Below are 19,231 nucleotides of genomic sequence, written 5' to 3' on the forward strand. Positions count from 1 at the left end.
CACAGTTTCAGGACTCTAGCTGCATTATTTCTCACGCTATGGTACTTCAGATATTGATCCACCTTCTGTAAGAAAATCTAACTGAAAAACTAATTATTTCAGGATGTTATTGCATATGAAGAGCGGTAAGAAAACATTTAGTTGTTTTTGGGAGAACAACTGATGCTGTCACAGCATCACGAGACATTTTTTTTTTTTTTTTATCTCCCCCCAAGATAAAATGACACATTAGACGGGCTGACCGTGGCCCTTTAAGAGCCAGTGTTTCCAGCAGCAGAGAGCGGAGCAGCCCGGAGCCTCACACTGCAGAAAACATCCACAGCTGCCGGTACCTGACAGCTCCGCTCGGCTTGGCTCGGCAGACAGGCAGCACCGGGCCGGCTCACCTTACAACACAACGGCGTCCTGCAAGGGGGGAATGGGGGGCACCTAGCCCGTTTGCTAGTCGACTTACATTCTCTAGAAGCGGAGAAGGCTCCAGCAAGATGGTATCCTGGATCATTTCGAGGATAGTCGTGTGAGTAACGGCTGCTCAGACGTTAGCCTCCATTCATCAGCTGTCCGACTAGCCAAGCTGTCATCCATCTTCCGTCCGCGTACAGCCACACTTCGCTAATGTAGAAGCATACTGTGGTTAACCTGGTATTTAAGCAGGTGTACACACAAAACCGTGGCTCTGTTTCTCCAATTAACAGTGATGCAGCACAATCTGCATCCAGCGCTTGCTAGCTGCTGGTAGCTAACATATGCTGGCTAGCTAGTAACTGTATCCACCTGACGGACGGACACTGTGTTGGCACCTTTAGCTAACCACATTATTCAGCCTGCTTAATATGCCTGCCTCGCTTGCAGACAAGAGAACAGACTCCAACTGCCTGCCGTGGCTTTTTAAAATGTCACAGCTGCTCACGGAGCATTTCAGCACCACATGGTAACAGGAGAGGGTAAAATGTGGTGAAGGATGTGTGTCGCTTCATCCATGGCAGATGAGTGATAATAATGATGGTGTAAATGAGAGACAGATCTCTTGCTGTGATCAAACGGGCAATATACAGGCCCCAGCTTCCACCTGTACACACCACATCTCAGCAGTGACTCAACCAAAGCCAGCAGCTGTCATCATCCCTGTCCTGTATGCAGACACTTTGCTGCATCAGAGCTGTCCCATGTCAAGGGATGGATTCCTTTTCATCATTATGTTGTGTCACCTGACCGCTGGATGCACCTGTTTGTCAATGATGCTGTCAATTTACCCAGACTGCACTTATTCCTCAGACAGAGCTATCATGGTCTGAATCAGGTGTAGAAATGTAGCTGGTGTTTCATCCCTATAAATACGCTGAGTGCATGGATTACATAAGCAGGGGATAACACTGACAAACTGTTACTTTTAGTGGCTTCCAGCTGGCTCTTCCACTTCACTACACCTCAGGTAGTCATGCGTCATTTGGAGGCAAACAATGTGACTGGATATACATCATAATGGCGGCTGCATCTTAAACATGAGGCACTTTGAACATGCAGCTGCTTCCTAATTAGCGTGTTTTTGTTTTGTTTTTTAATTTTCCAGAAAATGATTGGTCCTGACCTGAAAATATGAATAAGCAGCATAATTGCAATCACTATATGTCAATCAATCCATATCTCCAAATCTATATGAGAGGACTGGATGGCTTCAAACTCTGTGGAAAACTTGAGATATGGGTACGAAGAGGCACAGGGCGTCTGTTGAGGAAGCCTACAGGCCTCAAGGCCTGCTACAAGTCAGCTCAGCTTACTGTACAGAGCTGAGAGGCACCTGCACACATGACTGAGCAGTTCAGACATTTACTGGGACAGAGGACCTGCTTAAACACTGAGAAAATAATAGATATTCTCAGGCTACCAGGATCTGGGAGCACAAGTCTTACAGGGAGTCTCCGTGTTATAAACAGCCCAACCTTAACTTTAGATCAAATGCTGCACTTATTTACCCTGTAAGCATGCATTCAGACTGATTTTCTGAACTGTATTCTCCCTGCTATCCTCTCACTCAGCAGTCAGTATCCTGTCAGATCAGCACAAATCAGCACAGTGGCAGAGGATGGAACCAAATGCACATCAGAAACACAGCTGTGTGCTTAGTGTCCCAATCTGCATGAGGACTGAGCACATGGTGACCCACCCCGGGCAGACTTTTGTGTGTTTTTCCACTTTATCTTGCTGCAGTCTTCCTGACTACATGACTATCAGTCCACTGTGTTTTGACAAGTCACTGCCCATCAGTTCTCTTTTGTGGCATCACCACCAAAACCATGTAGAGACTGAATCGGTTTAAGTATAATTAGTTTGACAATACAGAACTTGTATCTTTGTGTTTACATAAGTTCAGGGCAAGCATGGCTAATCTGCAGGAGGTGTCGGAGTGAAGGCCCAGAGGCCATTTTCTCTAGCTGAATCTCCTTCGTCAGACCCAAACCTCTCTGCTTCTCTGCTTTTTGCAGCCTTGCCTTTGGGACGCTCTACCCGGCATACTCCTCATACAAGGCTGTCAAAACGAAGAATGTGAAGGAATATGTGAGTATCACCTCTAGTTACTAAATATCAGCAGACTGTTTTTGACCCCTGTCTGCTCTGTATGACTTTTGGGATTTTTTGCTCAGGGCTTATGGCAGCAGCTATTTTTACTCTAAATGTGTTAAGTTTTAAATTTGAGGAGGACAGTAATGTGAGGCACACTCAAATGTAGGTCAGAGAAACGCCTGACATTGTTTTGTCGGTCGACACACATTAATTTCAGAGACTAATTTCTGTTTTTATGATGGCAGCATTGATTGTTTTTGTTTCTTTGAACATAGTCATTTGGCAAGTTTGATAATGATCCAAGTCTCCCAGACAAGAGTAGAAGCATGGCCGGGCCATTTAATTAGGACAGCTGAAGAAGCATAACAACACTAATGCCGCTTTTTCACTAGCACCAGTTCGGCTCGACTCTACTCAGTTTGTGAGGTTTTCCATTAGGACGAAGTACCTGGTACCAGGTTCTATTTTAGTACCTACTCAGCTGGGGTTCCAAGCGAGCTGAGTTGAGCCGATAATGTGACGTCTATAGAGTGCAGGCCACTGATTGGACAGGGAGTGACGACACACGAGAGCGACTCCTTCACGAAAACCAAACTCGCCATTGTTACAAATAACTGGCAACATCGACGGTGCGCATTGCTCTTCCTAGAACTTGGCAAAATTAGACCAACCGTAGACCAAGCAGCTGGTATACCATTGTCTCGATGTCCTCCATTGTTGTGCTGCATTTGTGTCACACACAAATGACGTTAAGGGACTTCCGGGCCGCTGTGCTATGACGACTCCACCCACAATGAGGTGGTACTCAATTGTGGAAAACGACCTAAACCGAGTAGAGGCGAGTTGAACCGAGTAGGTGCTAGAGGAAAAGCACCTTAAAACGTGAAATAATACCTGCATATCATCTGGGTTCTAATTCTTCCTAGTTGTTCTTTATTCTACATACATAGGCATGACAGGGTTTTAAAACTGAAATATTGTCATGAAACAAGACAGTAGTGAATCTCCTTTCATTTGTTTGAGCAGATCATTTTTATCCACCACCTGCAAAGAGTATAAAAATGTGCATGCATGCACCTTCTAATGACTGAATGCTCATACCGTGCTGCAGACTGCAAAAACCCAACTACGTCATCTCGGTCCAAGGTGTCTTGGATGTGATTTAACACTGTAAGATTAGAGGGGGAGAGGAAAGAAAGGGGGGAAAAAAAAACCAGGACACAGACGTACCAAAAGTCTGAGACCAATACTGGAGCTGGTTCTATTTTTTGCATTTGTTTTGAATTGAATTGTGACAGTATGAGCTCAATAATTTAAGTGAAAAGTTGAAAAATATCTGCCCCCCTTTGCTTCATTATCAGCAGCACTGGAGCTGCATAGATTCTACAAGTTGGTGCAAAACCTGATAACCCAGCAACATCTTGAAATGTTTGTTCTCAGTTTTCAAGTATCTCTGTACATGTTCAATGGAGTCGAGTTCAGATGACTGTAAAGGAAAGTCCATGACAAATTAGCAGTCACTGACCTTTAAGTATTTCTTGCAGAGCTTTGTGTTTGGGCTCATTATTAACCTGCTGAAGTATAAATCATTCTCCCCAAAGATGCAAATCAGAAGTTGGAGCATCTCTAAAGAATAGAGCGCTACTTCTCCCCGGTCAGGTTGGCGTCTATTCAGTGCAGGTGTCCAAATCCACTAGTAGAGTTGGCAAAACACTTACAAATTGAAGATTCCTCAGGCTTGATACACTCTGTTTCTGTTCTCTCTCCTGATTATCTCCTTAATTCTAAAATCATCAGTAAAAAGCAACCAGACATTTACCTCTCATCCCCAAGGCTTCTGACTTCTTTAGTCCCGTTGGTTTTTACTTAAACTTTTCCATGACCTGGATGACTGATCATCTGCTCAGACATATGTATGGCCTTACATACACAATTCAGTTACTGCCATAAATGTCACATCTGGATTTATCAGTAAATAGGACTGTTTCCAAGTTATCCACTGTGAAATGCTGGTATCAGTGATGAAATTTCATTTCTGTCATTGAGCTAAGCTTGATGGTGTGGTCACTTTAGTTCTGTTTCCTCATGCTTCGGATAGAACTAATCTAGTTTTCATAAAGCCGTTTAAAAAGCCATGCCCTGCCTCCTTCAGAATTTTCAATCTAGTCATAAATTAATGCTGAGAAAGCTTCTTTTTGCTTGGAATAACTATTTGTCTTGTGATGCTTTCCAGTCCCACACTGCTACTTAGTGAGCAATATTGTGGAGTTACGGATGGACAATGGCTGCTGGTTGATTTCCTCAAACGTCTCTGATGAATAGATCAAATCCTGTGTCATCTGCACGCTGCTTCAATGGAAGGATATAACTCAAAGAAATCTGATTTGTTTATTCACGGTCAGCGCCGCAAATGTACTTAAATTTGAATGCTGCCCCAGAAATAGTGCAAAATCTTTTTCTTGGATTTAAAGTGGTTCTAAATCCTCAAACTCTCTAATTATTTCCATTTTTAATGAAGATATGACAGATTTTCAGTGTGCTTGCAGACTTTTGGACTCTACTGTGTTTCTTTAGTACAAAATGCTCATAAGTCTCTTTTGAAATGGTAAATTTTTTTTAACGAGTTCAGGCAGTTAAGAACCATTTAAAAAGTGGAAATCACTTTGTTTGAACCACATGTGACTCAAAGACATGTTAATATATGATGTGGCATTGCTTTGTTTGAAAGGAAACAAACCAATAGGTTGGGAACCAATAAACCGATCTTGTGGGCATTTGGGCCAAAACTAACATCCAAAGCAAGGTCAACTCTCTGAACCCTAAGCATTTTTTGAGCATTTTTTGCTACTGTTCAATTTTTACTCACTGTGTCCTCATTTTTCACTGCAATGTAACGTCCTGCACCTCTAAGGAAACAGAACAACTATTATTAGATGTAGAAAGAAATTAAAAATGTATTTTATGCAGTAAAACTGAAAAAAATGAAAGTTTTTCTTAATTATTTATTTTACAAAAATGGAAAAACAAACTGAAATTGACATGCACAACATTTTCTCAAGTGCTCACAGATGGTACCAACACTGGGAAGAAATGGTGTCTCTACACACTGTAGATATTTTACTATTTACATTATTAATTTGATTTGATCTTTCTCCTCTCAACCCTGTAAATACAGCCTGCAGTTCTGTCCAGTTCAGCTGAAAAGTCTCTACATTTTTGTCATGTGACTGTTGGTCGTTACTGAGTCACTCATGGCTTCATAGTTGCACCAAGGATGACAGATTTGTTTACAATTTACAGGATCTGGTTTGAATAAAGGGTGTATTTTTGGTGAATTTTTAAAATGAGACACATGATTTCTTTATGACATTTGTAGATTCTCTCTGTTCTCATAATTTCTGGTTCCAATGAATGGTGTTATTTTGGTGTTGCATGAAACTATTGTAGTTCAAATGTCGTGCTTATAAACCTTAAATACCCTTTTTGTTTGCTGTTGGTGTTTTAAAAAAGTCCACGCTAAGGTGGGAGAACAGCTAGAAGAAACGAGCTGTGAAGGGGAAACATCTTTAAATAACAGCAAATAAAGTGGTCATCAGTTTAAGATGCGGTAGCCAGCGTTGCTAGTGGAAACCAGTGTAAAAAAAAAAACAAAACAGCAGGTTCCCACTCTAACTTTGGCTGAGAATCTGATCAGCTAAACGGGATCCTTCCTGCTTACCTCATCAGTGCATGGTATGAGCAAGAAAGAGAGAGCAAGGGGCTCCAGGAGGAGGAGGAGACAGCAGCACTCTGGAACTCAGCCTAGATTTGCACTGGAGAACAGTCTCCAGGTTACCATGGCAACCCACCCTCTCAATCGCTGCTCGAGCAGACGGCCACAGAAGGAGCGAATAAGGGGAGGAGGGAAAGAGAAGGAGAGAGTGGGGGGGGGGGGGGGGGGGTTGTTCCATTTTTAGAGCTGATGTTTTCATTACCCCCTTTTCGTCTTGTTTGGCTCCTTTTCTAATGAGTTGAAATATTCAGTATCATGCACGTCCATGCAGCTGTTAGTGGCCTGTTAATGCCTTGAGATGCACATTACCACACATAAATGCTTTTCTTACATTCCATGTTAGATTTTTTTTTTATGTCTCTACTAAATCTGTGGTGTTTGATATTGGTTCCAATGTTAATTTCCCCCCCAAGTGCCGAGTTTGTGGTATATTTAGACGACGCCCCACATTTTGCTCCGTCCCAGAGATTTAACCATGCATACTGATGTGATGTGAATGGACTGAAACATATGCTTCATGTCTGTGTGCGGAGCTGCTGATTAGCTCCACGTGTCTCTGCACGTGTGCACAGGATGCTGTGGGTTTTCCTGTGCTATTTTTATAATTTTCTCTTTCTTCACCTCTGTGTGTGTTCAGGTAAAGTGGATGATGTACTGGATAGTATTTGCGTTGTTCACTACAGCAGAGACAGCCACAGACCTTCTCCTATCTTGGTGAGTCAGGAGCTGCTCATCATGATGACCCTCGTGACCAACTGTCTTGTGATTAAAAAAAAAAACAAAACAAAAAACAGCTTTTATAAAATCAATAGATGCATTCATGTGTGTGTCCAAGTGCTGTTATTTTTAATACAATGATCTCTTTAAGTATCATGTTTTTACCTTAGAATTACAAAATGCAATTCAGACACGTATATCCTGTCCTTTCTTTTGTGCGTTTCTGTTTATGACTCAGCTGTGTACACCTTCCTTAACCCTTAGATGCATGAGTGATTGGATCCCACACTCTACTATAAGTGGATCAAAAATGACCCGTAGAAGAATCAATGTATTTTTATGCAATTTTTGTCATTTTGGTGAAGAATAATCATTTGTATATTGTTTGTATTATATGTTGGCCCAAACAAAAATGATTTCATGTTTGAAATATGTTTATTTTTCACTTTATAACAGAAAATGAACATTTTGATAATTGAAAAAGAAGATTACACAGAACAGCAATAGAAGAATGTCTATTTTGTCGACATTTTTCCACTCTTTTTTCTCCAGTTATAACCGCTCTCTGTCCCTGCAAGATTGTATACTTCATCCCCTCTTGTATGATATTCTCTGTGATAAAGAGCTCCCATGCATGTTTTAGAGAGACAGTGGTGGTAAGGCCCAGTGCAGGCCCTGACTGACTTCTCAGGATAGTATGGCTTGGTGTTGGTGTTGTACTCTGAGTGGGAGGTAACTCTCTCCAGTAAAAGTCCTTACGACTCATTTTATCGGACGTGGTTTGGACTTCACTCTTAAGAGAACTCTTCAGAGGAATCTTCTGTGTCTGACTGAGTCTGTTCACTTAGGCAAATTGGACTTCCAGCTGGACGATAATCTGGGTCCTCATCAATGAGATGTCGGAGTTTTCAGATTCTGAGTCCAAACCCATAACTGCCTCTCCATAATCCAGCATCTGGATGACCATTTCTCTTGTAAACCTAGCAGTCGTGACACCGTAGATGAGGAAACATAAAAGGAACAATGTTTTGAATGACACACAAACCTGTCAATCAATATGTAACTATATACTATATATACCAACTATAAAGTAGGCTAATTTGATGATGCATAATAACACGAGTCATGAATATCTAAGTATGTTGAAAATATCAATTTGATGACATCAGTTTTTTTCTGAAGTAAAAAAATGTAGATAATACTTACATTTATCAGGTCTTGCTGTGTAAAATAATCTTCCTGATAGGTGACACTTCTGACATAGTGTGTGTGGTCCACAGTAAATATATTCTTGACAGTCACAATTCATAAGAATCCCAGGTTTCCATGAGATTCTATCGGAAAAGCATATGGGTCATTTTTGACCCACTTATGGAAACTTGGGGTGGTAATACAAACATTATAATTTAAATATAAAAGGTAATTCAAAAAATTAAATGGAATGATATCAGAAACATTTTTTTGAGGAGTACCTTTTGACCCACTTATGCATCTAAGAGTTAAAGTCTTTATGTTTCCTTTTCCTCGCTCCTGATTGTATATCTCTGATTCCACAGGTTTCCATTTTACTTTGAGCTAAAGATTGCATTTGTGATCTGGCTCCTGTCCCCATACACCAAGGGTTCCAGCGTCCTGTACCGCAAGTTTGTCCACCCAACCTTGTCCAACAAAGAGAAGGTAAGAATTGTGACTGTTTTAATGACAGTCATCTTGCAATTGTAAAGTGGTGTGCACGTCCACGTTAAGATAGGCCAGTTTGTCCTTTTCTTCCAATTATCAATTTGTTCTTTGTTCTGATATCATATATTGTTGTCCTTCACTCCCCTCCTCAACTGTCCTTGTGTGCCACAGGAGATAGATGAGTACATAGCACAGGCCAAAGACAGGAGTTATGAGACCATGATGAGGTTTGGGAAACGGGGTCTCAACTTGGCTGCTAATGCTGCCGTCACTGCAGCTACCAAGGTAAGCTATGTGCTCTGTGATACCAAGATGATGCAATGTACAGTTTCATATATTTTGGTCATATTGGGCTCTACTGCAATAGGTTTACAGGATGTACTGGTAATGTTAAAAAACGCCTTATTTTTCTTAGACTGTACATTTTTGCAGCACTTTGCTCTTTCTCTGAAATGCCCCGAGCTGAAAACCTCCTAGCTCTTGTAGCTCCCCATTGGAAAAATATAGTCTGCTCTGATTGATTAGGTGGCTCAACAAAAGTTGGTTACGCCCTGTATCCCCAAATTTATATGAAACTCTGAGAGTTCACCAGAATCTTACCCAGAACAAGGGAGGCCAGCTGCAAAAGTGATCATGTTTTACAATGCACAGTGTTTTCATGCAATGTCATCCCTCAGTTCTACAATTTTGACGTAGCTCTGACCTAAGCTAACACAACATGCTAGCACTAAGGATTTTCCCATGTTGTGGACCCATTGCCATGAAAAATACAAGTAATCCACTGGATCTTCAGTTCTTTAGAAGCTGAGTGTGCATGAAGACTCTTGTGTTCACTCTTGCAGCCAACAGCACAACATTTGGTGCATTTGCTTGTGACTTGTGACTGAACTATAGGGAAGGTGCTCATTCTTTCTAACTAGGCAGGCCTTATTAAAAGGTGCTGCATAGTATGAGAAGCTTTCACCAATCAAAATCATTGCCATTTTTGCTTGAAAAATACCTTTCATGATAATTTTATTATATAAATAAATTCCAGATTTTGTTGGTAAATTAATCAGATTGTTGCAGCTCTAATCAACTGAGAAGTTTGCTATGCTCAACACACAACATTAATGAAGTAGCACTGTTCAGTCGAAAATACTTGGTAATAATTCTCTATTACATTTACACACAATTAATTGTGGTTAAGTGCTTCCAGAGTCCCAGAAGGTCATCAGTGAGTTTGATATTGACTCACAAAATCGAAAATGGCCTCACACGGACGCATCGTGAAAATAATATGAAGCGTAAGTAACCTCATACATGGAGCCATAACTATAATGTAGTGAAAATGTATAAATTGTGTAGTAGGAATGTAGTCTCACATGGGAGCAGCAAATACTAAGATATGGCGTGACAAATAAAAGAATATGTAAAATGTGTGGCCTCGTGACCACACCACTTATGTTGAAACTACACTTTGTGATTAAAATTGCTATCGTTTATCAGGGACACCACTCAGACCTTTATCAAGAATATTTCATGTTGAATAATCAGAAATTTTTCAAATCCACTTGTATTGGTCAGTCTCATTATTAAAGTCATAAACTCTGATTTCATTGACCTCCAGTTCCCAAACAAAGAAATACACATTAGAAGCAACGATAACTATACACAAACATTTATTAACTTGTACTACGAACAAACAATAAGCAACAATGACGTGACAAACAGCAGAGAGTGAATGAATGAATGCAGGTGATCGTCACTGGAAGCAGTTGGTAGAAAGATGATGAATTTAGAATCACTCTGGAATTGGAAAGCCAATTATAATTTGTAAATTCACCTGTTTAGCAGAAGGAAAATGAAACTTGCGTAGCCTTTATAGTAGTGAGAAGGAGACCGCTGCAGGATGTGGAGCTGTGATGATCTGCTGGATGAGTTGGTTCAGGAACACAGAGACAAAGAGGGACTTTGGCAGGTTTGCATTGCAAAAGTGTGCCGAAGTAAAAAACACTAAGAGTGAAAGCTCATAGTTATAAAGAAAATGTTTGCACAGTTGCATTGTAAATATAATTTAAGATGTCCAACTTGAAGTAAAACATAGAAAAACAAAGCCAAACTTAAATTGTAGAAAAAGATCTTTAGCAAGTCGTCAGAATGCACGTAAAAATAAAAAACATTTTAAGCCATCATAAAAGAACCCAGTTTTCAGCTATTTAAAATTAAGCCCCCAAGTTAGTTTTTTTTAAGCCCCAATTTCATTCCAGTGACTTTCTTTTATAAAGACAGTTCTGGAGTTAAATTAAAATCAGCTTCTAATCAGTTGTGGATGTGTTCCTCCCAAGGGGTGTTGGTGACCTTCACTGTCCAGGAGAGGTTAGAGGCCAAATACCTTCAGAACTTATTTTTAGGTCATTTCTTAAACGTACAAATCCAATTATTGAATGTCTATGATGATGAAGCTTCTAATATAACTAAGAACACAGGCATATATATTCAATAGCAAGAAAAATAAGACTTAAGAAGTCTATATGTTTAAGATAAAATCTCTCTTTGTCTTTTATTGCAGTGACAGAGAAGAAGGAGGTGTTTGTGTGTCGTTTTTGTGCTTCTCCACAAACACTTCAGATTCGATGTGTTCTTCTTCAGTATTAGTACTTATCAACCTGGTGTCATAGATTGAGTCCAGATCATCATTCCAGTGATGCTGAATTTCTTTATTTTGGATTTAAAACCTTTCAGTCAATTGTTGTATAGAAATTCCTGGGTGTTAGGGGGAGAGAAGGGTCAGGAGGTCACCGTAAAGAATGCAATCTACTCCAGAGATGTGGTTTTCCTCACAGTTGGCACTTTATGACCCTTATCAGATTCTGGTGGAAGTAGGAGACGTCCCGTTGTCTCCAAGAGGGCCGTGAGTAGTAATTCTGATGTAAACATCCAATATGCAGATGTTCCATTATAGATGTGGGTTTTGGGTGAGCTGTCTCCTGAAATGGTTTCCTACCAAATTTCCAGCTTTGAGAAAAGGTCTCTGGATCTCTGTATGTTGCCTTGGAATGTTCTGCTCCTCAGTCTGCTACACACAACTGTGTTTACAGGTGTGTATTTGACATGATTGTATTCCTGAAGGAGCTTTTTAATGCGTTGTGTTAATATGAACAGACCCATATACCAGCTGTCTGTAAATTGTCAAAGATTAGATGCATGCGTGAAAATGAAAAGTGTAAGAAACTCAAGATGAAACCTGAAGGTGCAACAAGTTGTTCTTCAAAACCTGGTAAAATGTGCTCTGCCTAATCGATGTATGTACTATCAGTCAAATAGCCGCAGCCAGTCTAAGTGTATGGTTATGATGTTTAATGGAAGACTTGACTGAAGCCATTGTTTCCAAAATCACACATTACTTCTGCACTGTTCAGTACTGACATACAAGACTGACTGTACAAGACTGATACAAGACTGTATCACTTGATTAAATAGCTCTCAATTTCATGTTTGGTACAGACCACTGAATCCTTTTTTTGTTGCTAAATTATGAAACAAATATTTCAGTGTAGATGCTTATTACTTATTAATGACTGCAGAACTACAATTAGCATTTTTTCCCATTACTTATTATTTTTCCAATAAATTTAGTAATTGAAGTTTTTTTTTTTTTTTTTTTTAACAAACAGTCCAAGATCTGCATATATTTAGTTTAAAGTTATGTACAAAAGAAAAATAACTCAAATCCTTACATTATGCATCAATGTTTTTTTCAAGTTTTACTTGATACCGATGAGAGTTTCATTTAAGTGGTTGTGAGTAACTAGTAAATAGGACATTTATGTTTACATCAAGGGGTTCCCAATAGAACACCACTGATTTTCATAAAACTCTCCTATTTTGTCAGCCTTTTGTAGATAAATCAGTCAGTGCTTCATTTAATAAGAACTGCCAGTAAAACATGAATTTTTGGATGACCCCTCCTCCTAAAGCCTGAGTGATGATAAGGTCAAGGATGATCTTGTTATGCTGTCACATTTATAACGTGTCAACGTTTGGTTTTGCCGTGTTGACCAGGGGCAGGGTGTTTTGTCAGACAAGCTGCGGAGTTTCAGCATGCAGGACCTAACTCTCATCAACGCCGAGGACGACCTGGCCCTGCACACTTCAGATGCCCGCATGAGACGGGACCCCATGGACGAGATGAGCTCAGGGTCCAGCACGCTGCCACGTGCCAAGAGCACTGCTGCACGCCAGAGTAAGGCCACGCAGCACGCACATCCAACACTGCTTCATTAGCAGCTTCACTCTGAGAAACATACAGAAATGTATAAATACATACATACTGTGTCTGCACTTCACTAATTGAGCCAGAACAACGACTTCCTTTATTTAACTTGACTTTTGTCAGATAGATAGTGGGACAATTCGGGCCGAGTGGAGTCGTGTGATGAAAAGGACTGCAGGATGGCAGGGGAGAGGAGGGTGATGAGGGAAGGGATGAAAACAGGGTCCAGGGGGGGGGGGGGGGGGGGGGGGGGGGGTGAAAAGCATGTGATTCCAGTGGGAGGTGATTCTTGAAGGAGGACTCTTTGTGTATCGCTACACCGCTGGCTGGCTGACTGTGTGGGCCTGACAAGTTGCAGAGTGAATACAGAGAGAGGCACTTAAACAATGAACGGGCAGGGAAAAGTGGCACATTTTAATTTATACTGCTAAAGTTCCTGAACCCAGTGTGACAGAAAGCCAGAACAAGATGCTGAAGTCAGAGTTCAAATGAAATGTTTTCACTGATTTGATCATGAATGCTCCACAGATGAGTGGAGTTCTGTGTTTACTGAAGAGAGTCTTTGTTTTAACTGTTTGTGGTTAATTTCAGCATTTCGTGTGTTGAATGAATCTGACTGCAAGTAAATGCAGAAATTGGCTTTATCAAACTAACATTTTGCTGTTCTCTGTACCAAAATGTGACCTGAATAATGATTTACTGATAATTGATCACAGGAAAAAAATTTGGGCAGTTTCAGCCCTGCACTGCTCTTAAAGGTGCCCTGTGGAGTTTGCTAGTTATGCGAACCAAAACACACTGTCCACCTATGAGGTTTAGCAAATAATTGCATTTTCTACAGACAGTTTTGTGAACCACTGTGAAACCATTTTGACAGTGCATGTTACACTACAAACAGTTGTTTGCAATTTTTGGGACTTGTGTCATGTCTACTTGTGACCTGCTGCTACAATTCAGTGTGTATTAAACTCTGAGTGATTTGCCTTTTTTATGGGTTGGTTTAATTGTTTTTAAGAAGCCTAAACACAAGGGACTCCAAGCCCTAGTAAAACAGGCTTACTTGTTTTAGGAATATGTGCAGCAGCTGCAGAGTTCCAGAGCGCCACGTTACTGAAGGCAAATTCATGCTTTCCACGTCTTTTTAACAGTTTTAGACTTCAACAGCGGGCAGTAGACATGCAATGCAGTTATGTTCATACTACAATAGTACTGCTGCAGAGGTTGGCTTTATCTCTGAAAGGCAGGATGTAACTTTGCCCTGTTTACAGGAAATAGCAGCTACCTCATAGATTGGGCTGTAACATCGTGTCAATGTGAATAAACCCAAGGTATGTCGAGCACAGTGGAGAATCTGGAACTTCAAAATGTGTTTGGGCACCATCAATGGAAAGCATGGACAAGGGTTTAAAGCACATCTAAAGTCTGGCAGTGATTACTTTCATCACAGCTCTTTACATGAAGAATTATTAAGGTGTATAAGATGGAGAATCTTCTTTCACAACCATAACAAGCATTTATTTTAAGCAGCATTTGTTTTCCTGGTGCTTGTGTAGTCGTCAAGCTTGCAGTGCCGACAGTTAACAGACCCTCATGGATGTGGAAAGTGTGACTTTGTGACCACAGTTCTTTCTGCTAGTCATGTCGCTTGTAGTTACTGCACTGAGTCTAATGATTAAAAATTATATTAATCCTGCAAATTTTGTCACCAGTATGCTATGATAATGACTTGACTGAAGAGACTTTTATCTAGTGTGATTTTAGCAATAGCAAGCTTCCAGTTTGAAAATTGGTGCAGACAAAAGCGGTATTTTAAAATCTGGCCACTGGGTGGTGTGGCTGTGAATGCGGTGATGCTGTGGTCTGCATCGACGGCTGTTTGAACAGCTGCTTCAGTGATATTGCCTTTCTGATAAATCTGATGATTGAATTAGTTCAGTTGCAAGAAAAAACAGAAGTCTTGAACCTGTTGATGCGGTTAAATTTGGCGTCCGTCTGATTTCTCTTATTGACTGACCATCAATCTTTGTCCAATCTGCAGCTCGCTCTTCAACAGCCGCAGCCCTTGCTGATGACACGTCGTCCCAACACAGCTCTGATCTGTCAGACACAAGGACTGAACACTCTGATGAAGATGTGGGAGACAAAGCCCCCAAGCGCAGTACCAACACCAAGGCAACCAAGAAACCTGCTGCTGCTAAGACAGAGGTAGGACCAGTGAAGACACACACACGATTTTCACATAAGGTGGTACAGTCATGCCTAAAATTTCTGTTACAGTATTGGCCCCGTTGGCATCTTGTCACTATTGATTATTTTCTGATTTTCCTAAATTATCTTCAGTAATATAGTTATTACAATAGCAATCTCCAAAAAATGTTTTTGTTTTTAAAGTTGTACAAACTCTTTTGCACTGTTAGAAAATATTTAACTGGAGAAAAGAGTATGGATGTTAATAATACATCCAAAAATCTCACAGTAGTTCCATTTTTGTGTATGCATTACCAGAGTTTACAGTCATGCTAAAAGCTCTGAGGGTGCACTCCATACTACATACTAACTGTATATACATGAGTATATAGTGTACACTTACTGTATACTGATTTTATATTTAATATATATTTTTTTAAAAATCTACATACATAACTCTTTTATTCTGCATTTGTAATTCTAGTGAGCATGTGAAGCATGTCAAACTGATGACTGATGTATTTGTGGCTGCAAAACTTCAGTAACACTTCAGATGTTTTTCTAGGTTTTAAAAACTTTTTCCTCAACTTTATTACAGCTCTCCTCAACTTGTTTGAATTTTTTGCAGCTATCTGGTTTCCTTTGTGCGCTCAATTTAAAGATGATATTTGTCCGTTAACAGTACAGTCAAAATAAAAAAATTTTACTGCGCTTTAAGAATAATTTATTTTCTCAGTTTCAATAAAAACCATTGGGGTAGGATGGAATTAGAAGACAGTCAATGACAGTGCTAGCATGCTGCTTTTTATGACATTTACTAAGGTTACTGTTTTAGTTTTGCATGCTGACAGTTGCTAAGTTGGGTGTAATAAAGAGGAAATAGGAGCTGTCTGAGTTCAACAGTCTGATTTCATGGTGCTAGAGGAAAAGGGATCACCAAATGTATTTCAGTTCATCCTGATGGGGGCATTAATGTTGTCACTCAGTATTATACCCTCTAAAGCTGCCGTCATTAGACCCATAATCAATGATGATTTAAATAGGCAGCAGGTGATACAATAACCGAGCAGAGATCAGTAAAAAATGAAGATATTTGTCCTCCTACAATAATATTAATGACAAAAAAGTGACTTGTCCAAAAAAACATAATCATTAAAAGAAAATCAATGTAATTTGTTGATAATTTAAGGAAATGACTTAATGGATTATGTGATGCCAAATATGTCTGTGTCGCTATATATACAGATATGTCTATATCTATGTTTATTGGTGTAGTGAGTCTGGGGGAACCAAAAGAAATTAAGGTGAGGCATCCTCTGGGAGTTTATGTGAGTAGTCAGCTGTATTATTCACTCTTTACTTTCTGCGTCTTCTAGGCCCAAACCAAGACGGTGAAGAAGCCGGCCAAGAAAAAGACGACGGCTAATAATGCAGAGACGCCACCATGAGTCCTGCTCTCCACATCCACCAACCTACACTCGCTCCACCTACAGCCTGCAGTCTCTTCTTCCTGTTTGGTCTCCACACAAACGCATATACACTATATACACATATGTCAAGCACCGAAACTGTCAATCTTGCTGGTTTAGGTCAGGAACTGTTCTTTTACATTTGCTGCCTTGCTGGATTTTTGTCTCACTTTTTAAGGTGAGTGTATCAGAGACTTAACTGTTGGGGATGTTCTCTTAGACATTTATATTTAGTTTGGAGAGTAGTCTAATTGAAAGTGCTCCCTTTTACACATAGAATCTGAATCTCATGTTTCGTTAGTGTTTCTGATGCGCGTCGTGTCGTGGCTGCACTTGACCGAGGCTGTCTTTGGGTGAAGTATTGGCAATAAAATAAGACATAGACGTCTTTATTTGGATCTCCTCTGGGCTATTCCCACATGGTTCCAGTCGCTCATACAGGCCACAAGTCTTCATCTTGACTTGGTCATCGTGGAAGAAATCCTCAGAAAGTCTTTTCTTTGGAGTCCAGACAACCACAACAGTTGTCTTTAGACATATTGCTTTTAACCAAGTACCAGGAAGGGGACAAGATCAGCCTTTGAGGCCTGCATCCACCAGTGGCTGTAAACATCCTGAACACTGTTTTAGATGCTGTCATTCCCACTTACCTGTACCTCAGCTCAGAACAGCACTATTTGTGACCTAACCTGTTTTGATTTAAGTTTAATTTTAAACTCTTGGAACTGATTTTATTTATTTTTTTGCCTCAGTTTAAATTCAGCTTCTCCTAAGTTAGTCTGAATAGCTGAGTGAGTGGGGCTCTGCTACTTTCAGATTTCACTTTCAGCAACTTGCATCCTCACTGGTTTAGTGTGACTTTGAAGTAACATACAATGCTGGAGTGAGGGAGTGGTTTGTTTAGTGCTGGCTTAGGTATCCTTCATCTAGACACTGCTTTTTAGTTGTATTAATCTACAATCATTAATTTATTAGGCTTTGGTTTTATCCACCTCTTTGAGTCATGTATAATTAGTAATAAGTATGATCAGCTGGGTCTCTTAAGTCAATTCTGTAACTGAGTACCGGTAACTCTAACTGATAGCTCTCTCCCAAATAAAAAAAGTAGTCATAGACAAGTTGCCAGTGTTTGTGAGGTAACGTATCTGCTGTCACCACAGTAGTGATATGTTTATGATTTGTGTATTTGTGTTCAACACTGTAAGGTAATGGAGTAGCTCTGCACCTTCTTTCACTCCTTTTACCCAACTTTCTGCATCTTACAAGCCAGGATGAAGCAAAGCTATATGGAAATGATGAAAGAAACAAAACCAACATCAGCAGACTGAGAGGAATAATTTTCTCATCCACGTGTTGCAGTTCCAGATGCGGAGGGAGAGTCAGAGCAGGCTGTGGGTGTTTCTAAACACACTGGACTTCTGGTTACCAGCCACTGCATTGGGCATGGTTTCGTCTGAATGCACTGAAATGGGAAATTTAAAAGCATGAAGCTACGTCTACGCTCATCACAGCTGTCTGCAGTGTGACACTAGTTTAAACCAGTAGAGGGAGACAAACCACAACCTCAACTGTTGGCAAAGTTACTTAACATTATGTAAACCTGATGTAAATAGTTACCTTGACTGTATATACAATATGAGCTTGCTTGCCTTATTCATTCTCTGGGCTTAAATAGATCTTTTTTTTTCTTCTCTTAAATCATTTGTGTGCTTTTTTTGAATCTTAGTCTTGACAAATCACATGTTCTGAGACCAGAGGACCTTGGGACTTTTCAGTATAGACTTCTGGTGTTGGAAGTAATTTTTGTATTTTAAATTAACATGGCGACTATTCTTTCTCTGTCTTTTCTGTTAAGACATTTTAACTTTTCTCCGTCACAGTAGGGACTGCAAATCCTGAATTGAGGCTTGTACATTCACAACCTGCTATCTTCTCTACTCAGACTGGTGGCAAAATACTTTCGGGCCAAAAGTTAGAAACCAGCCTGTTTTCTTTTTCTTAATTTAATGTTTGCACTGTATAAAAAGAAGACGTCACATAACAGGCATTTCATCTTATTAAGATCCAACTCTGCTTTGTTCTTGTGTCATTTTTGGATATTTATTGTTGATTATTTTCTGTTTGAAATCAGTGTTGTATACAGGGACGTTCATTTGTATATTGTTTGTGCCAATTCTCAAAGATCCATATCAAAAGGATAAGAGTGTGTGTGCTGGCACAGTGGTACCTAACAAGGTCATGTATCAGTAAATAAACTACTAATAAAGGACATTAAATCTGTTGCTGTGTTTCCGTTCGTGGCTTCACACACTGAGCAGTCCCACTGAAGAATCACAGACTGATTTTACAGTTTTTTTTCCCCAACACAAGCTGTATTTTCAGTAATGGAATATTCCATTTATATGTATTAGAGTAAGGTCTGCCCTGTCTGGTCGCTGATACTGAAAGCTCACTTTATCACCTGGTTAAGTTTATTAATGGATTCTGTTCTTCATCTACTAACACGTCCTCTTTTATCAACAGACACACACAGCTGTAGAACAACATGTGTAACCACAGATTCATTTTGGTTACTGAGGAAACAAAGCA

General features: G+C 40.0%; 1 protein-coding gene across 1 annotated transcript; it reads left to right on the forward strand.

Moving 5' to 3' along the window:
- The first annotated feature begins 248 nt into the window (after positions 1-248).
- Positions 249-18,922, forward strand: reep2 (receptor accessory protein 2). Its single transcript, XM_023277601.3, has 8 exons — positions 249-517; positions 2,484-2,556; positions 6,972-7,048; positions 8,608-8,728; positions 8,903-9,016; positions 12,776-12,956; positions 15,025-15,191; positions 16,550-18,922. Exons 1-8 carry the CDS (start codon positions 486-488, stop codon positions 16,619-16,621), a joined length of 837 nt encoding a protein of 278 aa, XP_023133369.1. The 5' UTR covers positions 249-485; the 3' UTR covers positions 16,622-18,922.
- The last annotated feature ends 309 nt before the right edge of the window (positions 18,923-19,231 follow it).

The sequence above is a fragment of the Amphiprion ocellaris genome, chromosome 13 (genome assembly GCF_022539595.1).
Source record: "Amphiprion ocellaris isolate individual 3 ecotype Okinawa chromosome 13, ASM2253959v1, whole genome shotgun sequence".
Taxonomy (NCBI): Eukaryota; Metazoa; Chordata; class Actinopteri; family Pomacentridae; genus Amphiprion; species Amphiprion ocellaris.

Coding starts and splice junctions, on each gene's coding strand:
- reep2 (XM_023277601.3), top strand. CDS start 486: ATGGTATCCTGGATCATTTCGAGGATAGTCGT. Junction 8,729..8,902: donor CCTTGTCCAACAAAGAGAAG/GTAAGAATTGTG, acceptor TGTGTGCCACAG/GAGATAGATGAGTACATAGC. Junction 12,957..15,024: donor GAGCACTGCTGCACGCCAGA/GTAAGGCCACGC, acceptor TCCAATCTGCAG/CTCGCTCTTCAACAGCCGCA.